This window comes from Apteryx mantelli, chromosome 32 (assembly GCF_036417845.1).
Source record: "Apteryx mantelli isolate bAptMan1 chromosome 32, bAptMan1.hap1, whole genome shotgun sequence".
Lineage (NCBI taxonomy): Eukaryota > Metazoa > Chordata > Aves > Apterygiformes > Apterygidae > Apteryx > Apteryx mantelli.
Genome location: NC_090009.1, coordinates 969,130 through 982,837, shown reverse-complemented (window position 1 = coordinate 982,837; position 13,708 = coordinate 969,130). Strand labels below are relative to the sequence as shown.

At 60.5% G+C, this 13,708-nt stretch overlaps 3 protein-coding genes and 1 pseudogene across 3 annotated transcripts in view; all 4 read right to left on the bottom strand.

Annotated features, from left to right (window-relative positions):
* Positions 1-9,296, bottom strand: part of LOC106489433 (class II histocompatibility antigen, B-L beta chain-like) — a 44,250-nt gene extending 34,954 nt beyond the window's left edge. The window contains exon 1 of the mRNA XM_067313839.1: positions 9,168-9,296. Within this exon, the coding sequence (XP_067169940.1) occupies positions 9,168-9,273 (106 nt within the window). The 5' untranslated portion in view covers positions 9,274-9,296. The remainder of the gene's footprint in view (positions 1-9,167) is intronic.
* Positions 947-1,505, bottom strand: LOC136994683 (HLA class II histocompatibility antigen, DR alpha chain-like; annotated as a pseudogene).
* On the bottom strand, positions 7,129-9,110 carry LOC136994682 (class II histocompatibility antigen, B-L beta chain-like). The gene is made up of 6 exons (XM_067313611.1): positions 9,038-9,110; positions 8,578-8,850; positions 7,946-8,227; positions 7,726-7,836; positions 7,580-7,603; positions 7,129-7,407 (listed from the first exon to the last, which is right to left on the bottom strand). The coding sequence occupies exons 1-6, from the start codon at positions 9,108-9,110 to the stop codon at positions 7,394-7,396; spliced, it is 777 nt and encodes a 258-aa protein (XP_067169712.1). The 3' UTR covers positions 7,129-7,393.
* Positions 9,297-11,722: 2,426 nt separating the features above from the next.
* LOC136994752 (HLA class II histocompatibility antigen, DR alpha chain-like) lies at positions 11,723-12,273 on the bottom strand (the record flags this gene model as incomplete). Its single annotated transcript, XM_067313885.1, has 2 exons — positions 11,723-11,868; positions 11,976-12,273. Coding segments are annotated over 2 exons (444 nt in total), but the record flags the coding sequence as incomplete, so codon positions are not given.
* Between the last annotated feature and the right edge of the window lie 1,435 nt (positions 12,274-13,708).

Genomic DNA, 13,708 nt, shown 5'->3' with positions numbered 1-13,708 from the left:
CCGGGACCCTGCAGCTCTGGTCACTTGCAGGGCAGGCACGGGCCACCTGCTCGTGCCTGCGGCTGTGCGGGGCTGTCAATGGGGAGCTGGGTGCTCAGCGGGGACCTGCCGTACTCGGTGGTCACGGGGGACCGAAGCACGTGGGGGGCGGGGCAGGGGACAGGACAGAGAGCTGGTGCCGCGAGAAGAGGACAGGCTGCGTGTGGCCAGGTCCAGGCTGGCTCAGGGATGGGGAAGGAGAAGGGACCGGGGTGAAGAGTCACAGGGGTCCCCGTTGCCCTCCCAGTGCCTGACCCCAGTGGGGCTGGCGGAGAGCAGGGCCCTGGGTGTGGGCGCCCTGTCCGCCCCCCCTGCCCGGCGGTGATGGTGGTGCCAGTGCCTGCTGCAGTGCCCCTCACCAGGACCCCTGCGATCCCAAGGTGGCATCCACCCCACCTGCCAGAGCCGTCATGGACCCAGGCATCCTGCCCTCTCCACCACACGCCTGCTGGCTCCTTCACACCCCGCAATCCCTGCGGAGTTGGGACACTGCACTGAGCATGGCATGGAGCAAATGACCCAGCGGCAGGTTGGACAGCGTGGGGCTGGCTGCAAGCGCCTTTACTGCCGCTTGGAAACCCTGCAGAGCCTGGGCGGCAGGATCACTCCTACCTGCAGGGGGACCAGTGGGCTGGACAAGGGGAGCCCTGGCAGGGTGGAGTTGGGGAGTGGGGCTGAGGGCTGGGGATGGGAGGCAACACGCTGGGATATGGGGCAGGACACGACACTCCTAGCCTGCACATGGGGCCTGGGACTGGGCCATGGGGCAGAGGGTTGGGACATGTGGCACGGAGCTGGTCCATGGGGCAGAGGGTTGAAACCCGGAGCTGGGATGTGACTGGAAGGTCTGGCTGGGGGCGCAGGGAGTCCGGCCACGGGGCCCTGAGAGCACCTGGTCTCTGCCTGCTCACAAGGGGCCACACGCATTGTGGGCGCTGTTCATCTTCATGGCCTTGATGATGAGGACGGTGCCCACGATGATGCCCACGACGCCCACGGCCAGGCCCAGGGCGCACACCAGGGTCTTGGTGCTCTTGGACACAGGCAGGGGCACCCGGGGCTCTGTGGGCAGACGAAGAGGGAGTGAGGGCAGGACCCTGAGACCCTCAACGCCTGCAAGCAGAGAAAGACCCATGCGTCCGGGCCCCAGCACAGTCCCCGCACTCATCCCAGTGCTTCAGGAGGGCCTTGGACAGCCCCCAATGATCCATGCGGCAGTCGTAGGAGTTGCCCCGGGTGGGGATGAAGGGCAGGTAGGAGAACTTGCGGAAGGCGTGGTCCTGGAGCGGGTAGAAAACGGTCTCGACGACGCCGTCCACCACCTCCTGCCCATTCTTCAGCCACTTGATGGTGATCATGGGCGGCCAGAACTTGTCCACGTAGCAGATGAGCATGTTGGGGTCGCCCAGCTCCACAGGGTCCTCAGAGAACACTGTCACCTCAGGAACCTCTGGGGAGACATGGAGAAGGGGTTAGTGCAGCCCCTGACCCACTCTGGTGCTCAGTCAGGCCCCGTAACCTGGGGCTGGACCGGGGTAGTCTTCCAATAGAGAAGGCCCCAGGGTGGCCCACTGCCCACCAAGGGAGACCCTGCAGCCCCGTTTGGGTTCTTGGCTGCTCCGGCTCTTCCTAATAAACTCTGCCAGTACCCTGCGGCTCTGGTCGCTTGTGGGGCAGGCATGCAATGCCCCTTTGAGCTCTGCCATTCAGCCAGGTCTCAAGCCACCTCACTGTCCACTCATCTAGCCCTCTCTTCCTCAGCTTCCCTAGGAGGATGTTATGGGAGACAGTGTCAAAAGCCTTGCTGAAGTCAAGGCAGACAACAGCCACTGCTCTGCCCTCATCTCCCCAGCCAGTCAGTTAGTGCTTGTGATCCGGGTGGCCCTTGATTAGGGTGGGTCAAGCAGCCTGGGAGGCAGTTCTAGGGAGAGGCCTATATAAGAGCCAGGCCTAGAGCACAGCTAACAGATGTAGCTGTTTGCACAGCAGGGTGCAAGGAGGCACCTTTGTTTCTGATCCCTCTGGTGTACGCTTCAACTATGGTCGTGACATGCCGCAGAGCACGTTCCCCAGTGGCTGTTGGAGTGGCTGTGTTGGCTGTGTCAGTGGCTGGGACCCAGACTGACCCTCTGACAGCAGATGCAGCTCTCCAGGTCTCAGGCTGCAGGGAGTACTTAGGGCCTCTCCGGGAGGCCTGGGCTGGCAGTCAGCTCTCCTGCAGGAGGTGTGCTGTTGTTGATGAGTTGTGTCATCAGGTAAGGGAGTCATGGGAGGAGGTCAGTAGGCTGCATGGCATCCAAGAGGATGAGAAGGAGATCGACAGGGTATTCTCGGAGACTGTACAGCTCCAGGAGTCTCAAACCCCCACAACAGTGGAGTTGCCAGAGGGCTCTGTGCCGTGTGAAACAGTACATAACACTGTAGAAGGCGGCTGGAAGCTGGTCACTGCTCGTAGGAGGAGAAAGGCTCCTACTCCTCCTGAAGACTTGCAGCTGAAGAACAGGTTTAGTGCCCTCCAGGATGAGGAGGAGATGGGCATGGCTGCAAGGGAAGTAACTGGGACAACAGAGCCCGTGCCTTGTGGGAAGAGCTGGAAGAAGCAGCAGGTGATTGTTGTGGGGGCCTCCCTGCTGCGGGGGACAGAGGCACCTATCTGCCAACCTGACCTCATGTCTAGAGAGGTTTGTTGCCTGCCAGGGGCTGGCATACGAGATGTCATGCAAAGACAGTCATAGCCTGCCAAGGCTTGTCCACTCGTCAGACTATTCCCCTCTGCTGCTCTTCCATGTTGTCACTAATGACACCAAGGTCAAACTAGAGACCATCAAAGAGGATTTCAGAGCTCTGGGGCTGGTGGTCAAGGGTCTGGGAGCACAGGTCATCTTCTCCTCAATCCTGCCAGTGAGGGGGATGGATGAGAGGAGGAGGAGATGGACTTTCCAAGTTAGCAACTGGCTGCGCCGCTGGTGTTGGCAACAGGGTTTTGGTTTCTACGACCATGGGCCCCTGTTTGAAGATCGACAACTGCTGGGGAGAGATGGGATCCAGCTGGCTAAGTGGGGCCATGCGTGTCTTTGGCAACAGGTTGGCCAAGCTGGTAAGGAGGGCTTTAAACTAGGAAAGACGGGGGAAGGGAAGAGTTATAGTGACAGGGGAGTTGGCAAAACACGGTTCAAGTCGGGATGCCTCCAGCAGGTGCATGCAGCCAGGGAAGTGCGCATGGGACGTGGTTATGGAGGATCCTCTTTTACCCCTCCTGGGAAACCTGCATGCTTGATCACCTCTCTGAAATGCCTGTACACCAATGCACACAGCATGGGGATTAAACAGGAAGAACTAGAGATGTGTGTGCAGTCTCAGGGCCATGATCTCATTGCAATTACAGAGACATGGTGGGAGGGACAGCTCGCACGAGTGGAGTGCTGTCATGGATGGCTACGTGCTTTTTAGGAAAGAGAGGGCAGGAAAGCGAGGTGCTGGAGTTGCTCTTGATGTGAGAGAGCAACTGGAATGTATGGAGCTGTGCCTAGGGGTGGATGAAGAGCAAGTTGAGAGCTTCTGGGTAAGGATTCAAGGGGAGGGTAGCATGGGTGACCCTGTTGTGGGTGTTTACTACAGGCCACCTGATCAGGAAGAGAAGGCCTCATTGACTTCCTACAGACAACTGGAAGTAGCCTCACAATCAGAGGCCCTGGTTCTCGTGGGGGCCTTCAAGCACCCTGATATCTGCTGGAGAGACAACACAGCTAGGCACAAACAGTGCAGGAGGTTCCTGCAGAGCACTGATGATCACTTTTTGACACAGGTGGTGGTGGAGCCAACAAGGAGAGGTGTGCTGCTGGACGTCGTAGTAACAAAGAAAGAAGGAGTGGTTGAAGATGTGAAGGTTGGGGGCAGCCTTGGCTGCAGTGACCATGAGATGGTGGAGTTCAGGATCCTGTGAGGAAGAGGCAGAGCAAGAAGTAGGATGGCAACCCTTGAGTTCAGGAGAGCAAAGTTTGGCCTCTTCAGGGACCTACTTGGAGGAATTCCATGGGTTATGGCCCTAGAAGGAAGGGGTGTCCAAGAGAGCTGGTTAATATTCAAGCATCACTTCCTCCAGCCTCAAGAACGGTGTGTCCCTATGTGTAGGAAGTGAAGCAAAGGAGGCAGGAGACGTGCATGGATGAGCAAGGAGCTCCTGGTAAAACTCAACCAGAAGAAGGAAGTGTACAGAAAGTGGAAAGGGGGCCAGGCCACTTGGGAGGAATATAGGAACATTGTCAGAGTATGCAAGGATGCGAGGAGGAAGGCTAAGGCCCATTTGGAATTAAATGTGGCAAGCGATGCCAAGGACAGCAAGAAGGGCTTCTTCAAATACATCAGTAGCAAAAGGAAGACTAGAGAGAATGTGGGCCCTTTGCTGAATGGGGTGGGTGCCCTCGTGACGAAGGATACAGAGAAGGCAGAGTTACTGAATGCCTTCTTTCCTTCAGTGTTTACTGCTGAGGCCAAGCCTCAGGAATCGCAGACCCTGGAGGCAAGACAGAAAGCCTGGAGAAAGGCAGACTTTCCCTTGGTGGAGGAGGATCAGCTTAGAGATCATTTAGGCCAGCTTGATACCCACAAATCCATGGGCCCCCATGGGATGCAGCCACGAGTGCTGAGGCAACTGGCGAATGTTATTGCTAGGCCACTCTGCATCCTCTTGGAAAGGTCATGGAGAAGAGGAGAGGTGCCTGAAGCCTGGAAGAAAGCCTATGTCCCCCCAGTCTTCCAAAAGGGCAAGAAGGAGCACGCGGGAAACTACAGGCCAGTCAGCCTCACCTCCATCCCTGCAAAGGTGATGCAGCAGCTCATCCTGGAGGCCATCTCCAAGCATGTGGAGGAAAAGAAGGTGATCAGGAGTCTTCAGCATGGCTTCGCCAAGGGGAAGGGGAAATCCTGCTTAAGCAAGCTGATAGCCTTCTGGGATGGAATGAGTGTCTGGGGAGATGAGGGGAGAGCAGTGGCTGTTGTCTGCCTTGACTTCAGCAAGGCTTTTGACACTGTCTCCCATAACATCCTCCTAGGGAAGCTGAGGAAGAGAGGGCTAGATGAGTGGACAGTGAGGTGGCTTGAGACCTGGCTGAATGGCAGAGCTCCGAGGGTTGTGCTCAGCGGCACAGAGTCTAGTTGGAGGCCTGTAGCTAGCAGTGTCCCCCAGGGGTCAGGACTGGGCCCAGTCTTGTTCAACTTCTTCCTCAATGACCTGGATGAAGGCACAGAGGGCACCCTCAGCAAGTTTGCTGCTGATCGCAACCTGGGAGGAGAGGCTGAGACCCCAGAAGGCTGTGCTGCCATTCAGAGAGCCGTGGAGAGGCTGGAGAGCTGGGCGCAGAGGAACCTCCTGAAGTTCAACAAAGGCAAGTGCAGGGTCCTGTAGCTAGGGAGCAATAAGGCCATGCAGCAGGACAGGCTGGGTTTGGGGGTTGATCTGCTGGAAAGCAGCTGTGGGGAGAAGGACGTGAGAGTGCTGGAGGACACCAAGTTAAGCATGAGGCAGCAATGTGCCCTCATGGTAAATTCTTTGATTCTGTGAATTCTGTGATGCTTTAAAAGATGATGGAGAATGGCCTAGCAATAACATCCACCAGCTGCCTCAGCACTCGTGGCTGCATCCCATGGGGGCCCATGGATTTGTGGGTATCAAGTTTGCCTAAGTGATCTCTAAGCTGATCCTCCTCCACCAAGAGAAACTCTTCCTTTCTCCAGACTTTCTCTCTTGCCTCCAGGGTCTGCAATTCCTGAGGGATTGCCTCAGCAGGAAAGACTGTCCCAACCCTCTGCCCCATGGCCCAGCTCCATGCCCCATGGTCCAGCTCTGTGCACAGCATCCCAACCCTCTGCCCCATGGCCCAACTCCGGGCCCCACATCCTGATTCTCTGCCCCATGGACCAGCTTGATGCCTCATGCCCCAGCTCCAGACCCACGTCCCAACCCTCTGCCCCATGAGCAAGATCCATGCCCCACATCCCTACCCTCTGCTCCGTGACCAGCTCTGGGCCCCATGGCCCAACCCTCTGCCCCATGGACCAGCTCCCTGCCCCACGTCCCGACTCTCTGCCCCATGACCATCATCTATGTCCCACATCCCTACCCTCTGCCCCGTGACCAGCTCTGGGCCCCATGTCCCGACACTCTGCCCCATGGCATGGCTCCAGGCCCCATGGCCCAACCTTCTGCCCCATGACCCCGCTCCGTACCCCACGTCCCAACCCTCTGCCCCATGGCACAGCTCCATGCCCCACATCCTGACCCTCTGCCCCATGGCCCAGCTCCAGGCCCCATGTGCAGGCCAGGAGTGCCACATCCCACCCCATGTCCCAGCCTGGTTCCTCCCATCCCCAGCCCTCAGCCCCACAGCCCAACTCCATCCCGCCAGGGACTCCCCTGTCTGACCCCTAGGGCCCACTGCGGGTACAAGCGATCCTGCTGCCTGGGCTCTGCGGGGTTTCCAAGCAGCAGTAAAGGCGCTTGCAGCCAGTCCCGCGCCGTCTAACCTGCCGCTGGGTCATTTGCTCCATGCCGTGCTCAGCACGTTGCCCTGGCATCACGGAGACCGGGGGTGTGTGGGGGAGGCAGCAGGCATGGGATGGACGGGGCAGGATGCTTGGGTCCATGCCAGCTCTGGTGGAGGGGGTGGATGCCACCTTGGGATCACAGGGGTCCCGGTGAGGGGCACTGCAGCAGGCACTGGCACAACCGTCACTACTGGGTGGGGGGGGGGGGGGGCACGGAGAGGGCACCCACACCCAGGGCCCTGCTCTCCGCCAGCCCTGCTGGGCTCAGGCACCGGGAGGGCAACGGGGACCCCTGCGACCCTCCACCCCGGCCACTTCTCCTTCCCCATCCCTGAGCCAGCCTGGACCCGGCTACACGCAGCCTGTCCTCTTCTCGCGGCACCAGCTCTCTGTCCTGTCGCCTGCCCCAGCCCCCACATGCTTCGGTCCCCTGTGGACACTGAGCACAGCAGGTCCCTGCTGAGCACGCAGCCCCCCCTTGACAGCCCTGCACAGCCGCGGGCACGAACGGGTGGCCCATGCCTGCCCCACAAGTGACCAGAGCCGCAGGGTCCCGGCAGAGTTTATTAGGAAGAGCCAGAGCAGCCAAGAGCCTCTGCGTGGCCACCCTGCAGGGCCCTGGGCACCGCCGGGGCCACGGAGTGGCAACAGCAAAGCCAGGCTGCGACAGGGCCACCCCAGCACTCATCGCGGGCACGGGCAGCTCCAAGACGCGGTAGCACCGGGCGCAGACAGGCGAGTGCAGGTCACAGACGAGGCTGGAAGTCGCTGCAAGCGGAGGGAGGATGGCACCAAAGCAGATGCGCAGCAGCTAGTTCAGGAGCCCTGCAGGGAGAGAGGTGGGAGAGATGAGCAGCAGGATGGGCAGCCGGGGTGGCCCCAGGACTCCGCGGCAGGATCCGCTCTCTCCAGCCCTGGACGCGCAGCCCCCTCGCAGCAGGCTGCCACCGGCCCACGCAGGGCGTGGGCCAACAGGGGCGCGGGAGATGGACCTTACCTGCGGGCTGGGCAACGGCGCGCCCTGAAACGCAGAGAAATGACGTCAGCGGCGCAGCAGGGGCTGTGGCCGGGGGCAGGACCGCAGCCCCGGCCCCGCGGCCAGCAGGGCTCCTCAACCCCCAGCCCCACACCCCAGCCACTCACCTTTCTTATTGCGCAGGTAGAGGACCAGCCCCAGCGCCAGGAAGATGAGCCCCAGCACCAGGCCCCCCACCCCCGTCAGCATCTTGCTCCTGGCGGTGTCCGACTGGGCCCCTGCAGGGAGCAGAGCAGAGGGTGAGGGGGAGGGCACTCGCTCCCTGCCCGCACACGGCTGCACGGCTGCACAGCTGCACGGCTGCAGGAGGAGGGCACCGGGCCTTACCCCAGTGCTGGGTGAGCGGCTGCTGCAGGCTGGCGTGCTCCACCTGGCAGGTGTAGGTGTCCCCGCTCTGTGGCATGCTTTCCAGCATCACCAGCACCTGGTAGGTCCAGTCGCCGTTCTGGATCACGTCCGTGGCCACCACGCGCTCCGTCTCCTCCCGCCCGTTCTTGAACCACTTGACCTCGATCTCCGGCGGGTAAAAGCCCGTCACGTAGCAGAGCAGCCTGTCTGTTTGGGGCAGGGACCCCGACTGCATGGGGGACACCAGCACCTTGGGCTGAACTGCAGGAGAGCGAGAGAGCTGGAGTTAGCTGGGAGAGCGCAAGGGGCCACCTGGTACCGCTGCTGCCAGGACACATCCAGGCCAGGGCTGGGTGTTGTGGTCCCCATGCAAGATGTGTCCAGGGAGGACGCAAGGGGCTCGTGTCCTCGTGGAAGGGTGCAGGGACCTCGCCCAGGCCCCTGCTGTGGGCACATCTGGGTACGGACGCTCCCCTCCCACAATCCCGGTGGCCTGGCTCATCGCCATGCTCCAGGGACGCCCCCTGTGCCCCCCCCCTCGGCTGCCTGCAGTGTGGAGGGTGTGGGGGTGTCCCAGCCCCGCCAGACCCAGGGCTCTCCCGTGCACTCACCTGTCCTGCCAACCACATGGTCTGCTTGAGCCACCCCATAGTTGTGCCGGCAGTACGTGTCCACCGCACCCCGTTTCTGCTCAATGAAGTCTGTCAGGCTGTTCCAGTACTTGGCATCTGGTTCACCCAGGGGGCTGTCGGCCACGTAGAACCCCACGTCGCTGTCAAAGTGCACCAACTGCTGCCCGTTGTAGATGTTCCTATGCACAAACCTGACCCGCTCGGTGCCGTTGAGGAACTGACACTCAAACTTATCCATATCCAGGAAATAACCTGTTGTACAGAGAGAGGCAGGTCAGGGGGTCCCAGTTTAACCCCCCAGGCACCCTCAGCCCCCACGCAGGGTGTTGGGGGGGGGTCAGAGCACAGCTCCCCAAGGCTGGGGAGGGCACAGGGACACCTTGGAGCCACCCCAAACCAACCAAGTCTCGCCCCACGGAGACACCTGAAGCCCCCTGACCCCAGGCTGCCAAGCACGGATGATGGCAGACGCGGGGGCACCAGGGGGCTCTCCCGAACCCCAGCACCTCCATGGGGAGTCTGTGCCATCTGACCCCCGATGCCATCCCCCCGCCAGGGGCTCAGCTCACCTGTCGTCTCCTTGCCATGAGCCCCGCAGGCTCCCAGCACCACCAGCACCACCAGCGCCGCCCCAGCCCAGCACCTCCCAGCCCCCCGCACGCGGCCAGTCCCCATGGCTGCTCCCAGAGGAGGCTGGAGAGGTGATGGGACCTCAAGCGATCCCAGCTCTGCCGCCTCGGGGTATCAGCCCGGACCCTGCCCAGCGTGGGGGCTGGGGGATTCCCCAGCGAGGGCCAGTGAGCGTCAGGGTTGGGCAGCATCACCCATCACCAGGCAGAGCTGGGCCCTGCACGGCTCCCAACGACACTTGTGCCAGCACCAGAGCAAGGCTCCTGCAGCGACCCAGTGAGGGACAACAGGCCCAGCCAGCACTGCAGGGCTCCCTGCCTCATGGCTGTCCCTGCCCTTCCACCCCCAGAGCCCTCTCGAGGGGACCCGTGGCCTGGGGGGACAGTGCTCCCCTGCGGGGTCCTGCTGGGGTGTCCATCAGTCTATTTGCTCTGCAGGGCGCTCTGTGCTGCCAATCTGCCTGGGAACAGGCGAGTCAGCACGGGGGCTCCCTCCTATTGGCGGAGCACCGTGGTGGGGGGGCCCCATCCCCACACCATGGGGCCCCCAGCACGGGGCTGTTGCCCTGGGATTGAAACCTGCCCCTCGCCTCCTCCTGCTCTCGCTGCCCGATGCCAGGAGAGGCCATGGCTGGAGGACGGGGACAGGGTGTCCTGCTGGCCCTGCTGGCCATTCTGTGACATGGAGCACAGAGATGCACCATGGGGAAGAGGGTCGGGACGTGAGGCCCAGAGCAGGGCCATGGAGCATGGAGCTTAGCCATCAGGCAGAGGATTGGGACATGGGATTCATGGAATGCAGCCACGAGTGCTGAGGCAGCTGGCAAATGTCATTGCTAGGCCACTCTGCATCCTCTTGAAAAGGTCATGGAGAAGAGGAGAGGTGCCTGAAGCCTGGAAGAAAGACAATGTCACCCCACTCTTCCAAAAGGGCAAGAAGGAGCACGCGGGAAACTACAGGCCAGTCAGCCTCACCTCCATCCCTGCAAAGGTGATGCAGCAGCTCATCCTGGAGGCCATCTCCAAGCATGTGGAGGAAAAGAAGGTGATCAGGAGTCTTCAGCATGGCTTCACCAAGGGGAAGGGGAAATCCTGCTTAACGAAGCTGATAGCCTTCTGGGATGGAATGAGTGTCTGGGGAGATGAGGGGAGAGCAGTGGCTGTTGTCTGCCTTGACTTCAGCAAGGCTTTTGACACTGTCTCCCATAACATCCTCCTAGGGAAGCTGAGGAAGAGTGGGTTAGATGAGTGGACAGTGAGGTGTCTTGAGAAGTGGCTGAATGGCAGAGCTCCGAGGGTTGTGCTCAGCGGCGCAGTCTATTTGGAGGCCTGTAGCTAGCAGTGTCCTCCAGGGGTCAGGACTGGGTCCAGTCTTGTTCAACTTCTTCATCAGTGACCTGGATGAAGGGATAGAGGGCACCCTCAGCAAGTTTGCTGCTGATCGCAAACTGGGAGGAGTGGCTGAGACCCCACAGGGCTGTGCTGCCATTCAGAGAGCCCTGGAGAGCTGGGCGCAGAGGAACCTCCTGAAGTTCAGCAAAGACAAGTGCAGGCTGCTGCACCTGGGGAGCAATAAGGCCATGCAGCAGGACAGGTTGGGGTTGGGGGTTGAGGTGCTGGAAAGCAGCTGTGCGGAGAAGGACGTGGGAGTGCTGGTGGACACCAAGTTAAGCATGAGGCAGCAATGTGCCCTTGTGGCCAAAGCGGCCAATGGGATGCTGGGCTGCATGAGGAAGAGTGTTGCCAGCAGGTGGAGGGAGGGGATGCTCCCCCTCTCCTCAGCCCTGCTGAGGCCACAGCTGCAGTGCTGTGTCCACTTCTGGGCTCCCCAGCATAAGGGAGACATGGCACGACTGGAGCAAGTCCAGCGAAGGGCTACAAAGATGATTAGGGGACTGGAGCATCTCTCCTATGAGGAAAGGCTGCGAGAGCTGGGCCTGTTGAGTGTGGCGAAGAGAAGACTGAGGGGGGGATCTCATTAAGGAATAGAACTATGTGAAGGGAGGGTGTCAAGAGGCTGTAGCCAGACTCTTTTCAGTGGTGCCCAGCGACAGGACGTGAGGCAACGGGCACAAAGCGAAACACAGCAAGTCGCATGTGAATATGAGGCAAAACTTCTTCCCTGTGAGGGTGACAGAGCACTGGAAGAGGTTGCCCGGAGAGGCTGTGGAGTCTCCTTGCCTGGAGATATTCAAAAGCTGCCTGGACGCGATCCTGTACAATGTGCTGTAGGTGACCGTGCTTGAGAAGGGCAGCTGGACTCGATGATCTCCTGAGGTGCCTTCCAACCTCAACCATTCTGTGATTCCGTGATTCTGTTATGTGGGTCCTGGAGGTGGTCCATGGGGCAGAGAGTTGGGACATGGGGCCCAGAGCTAGGCAATGGGGTAGAAGGTCAGGACGTGGGGCATGGAGTTGGGACCTGACTGGGAGGCCTGACTGGGAGTGCAGGGGGTCCAGCCATGGGGCCATGTGGGCGCCTGAGCTCTGCCTGCTCACAAGGGGCCGCACGCATTGTGGGCGTTGTTCATCTTCATGGCCTTGATGATGAGGACGGTGCCCACGATGATGCCCACGGCCAGGCCCTGGGTGCACACCAGGGTCTCGGTGCTCTCGGACACGGGCAGGGGCACCTGGGTCTCTGCGGGGAGACGAGGGCAGGAGTGAGGGCAGGACCCTGAGCCCTTCGCCGCCTGCAAGCGGGAAAGGACCCATGCGTCTGGGCCCCAGCACAGCCCCCACACTCACCCCAGGGCTTCAGGAGGGCCTTGGACAGCCCCCAATGATCCATGCAGCAGTCGTAAAAGTCATCCCGGGTAGAGATGAAGGGCAGGTAGGAGAACTTGCAGAAGGTGTGGTCCTGGCGCGGGTAGAAAACAGTCTCGACGACACCGTCCACCACCTCCTGCCCATTCTTCAGCCACTTGATGGTGATCAGGGGCGGCCAGAACCTGTCCACGTAGCAGATGAGCATGTTGGGGTCGCCCAGCTCCACAGGGTCCTCGGAGAACACTGTCACCTCAGGGGCCTCTAGGGAGACATGGAGAAGAGGTTAGTGCAGCCCCTGCCCCACTCTGGTGGTCAGTCGGGCCCCATAGCCTGAGGCTGGACTGGGGTTGCCTTCCCATAGAGAAGGCCCCAGGGTGGCCCACTGCCCACCCAGGGAGACCCTGCAGCCCCGTTTGGGCTCTTGGCTGCTCCAGCTCTTCCTAATAAACTCTGCTGGTACCCTGTGGCTCTGGTCGCTTGTGGGGCAGGCATGGACCACCCCTCTGAGCTCTGCCATTCAGCCAGGTCTCAAGCCACCTCACTGTCCACTCATGTAACCAACTCTTCCTCAGCTTCCCTAGGAGGATGTTATGGGAGACAGTGTCAAAAGCCTTGCTGAAGTCAAGGCAGACAACAGCCACTGCTCTGCCCTCATCTCCCCAGCCAGTCAGTTAGTGCTTGTGATCCGGGTGGCCCTTGATTCGGGTGGGTCAAGCAGCCTGGGAGGCAGTGCTAGGGAGAGGCCTATATAAGAGCCAGGCCTAGAGCACAGCTAACAGATGTAGCTGTTTGCACAGCAGGGTGCAAGGAGGCACCTTTGTTTCTGATCCCTCCGGTGTACGCTTCAACTATGGTCGTGACATGCCGCAGAGCACGTTCCCCAGTGGCTGTTGGAGTGGCTGTGTTGGCTGTGTCAGTGGCTGGGACCCAGACTGACCCTCTGACAGCAGATGCAGCTCTCCAGGTCTCAGGCTGCAGGGAGTACTTGGGGCCTCTCCGGGAGGCCTGGGCTGGCAGTCAGCTCTCCTGCAGGAGGTGTGCTGCTGTTGATGAGTTGTGTCATCAGGTAAGGGAGTTACGGGCGGAGGTCAATAGGCTGCGTGGCATCCGAGAGGATGAGAAGGAGATAGACAGGGTATTCTCGGAGACTGTACAGCTCCAGGAGTCTCAAGCCCCCACAGCAGTGGAGTTGTCGGAGGGCTCTGTGCCGTGTGAAACAGTACATAACACTGTAGAAGGCGGCTGGAAGCTGGTCACTGCTCGTAGGAGGAGAAAGGCTCCTACTCCTCCCGAAGACTTGCAGCTGAAGAACAGGTTTAGTGCCCTCCAGGATGAGGAGGAGATGGGCATGGCTGCAAGGGAAGTACCTGGGACAACACACCCTGTGCCCTGCCGGAATGCCCGGAAGAAGCGGCGGGTGATTGTTGTGGGGGACTCCCTGCTGCAGGGGATGGAGGCATCTATCTGCTGACCTGACCTCATGTCTAGAGAGCTTTGGGGCCTGCCGGGGGCTCGTGAGAGAGATGCCATGGAAAGACAGTCATAGCCTGCCAAGGCTTGTCCACTCATCAGTTACCCTCTGCTGCTCTTCCATGTGGGCACTAATGACACCAAGGGCAAACTGGAGACCTTCAGAGAGGATTTCAGAGCTCTGGGGCTGGTGGTCAAGGGTCTGGGAGCCCAGGTCATCTTCTCCTCGATCCTGCCAGTGA

Coding starts and splice junctions, on each gene's coding strand:
- LOC136994682 (XM_067313611.1), bottom strand. CDS start 9,110: ATGGAGGTGCTGGGGTTCGGGAGAGCCCCCTGGTGCCCCCGCGTCTGC. Junction 8,851..9,037: donor TCCGTGCTTGGCAGCCTGGG/GTCAGGGGGCTT, acceptor TCTGTACAACAG/GTTATTTCCTGGATATGGAT. Junction 7,837..7,945: donor GCCGCTCACCCAGCACTGGG/GTAAGGCCCGGT, acceptor TGCTCCCTGCAG/GGGCCCAGTCGGACACCGCC.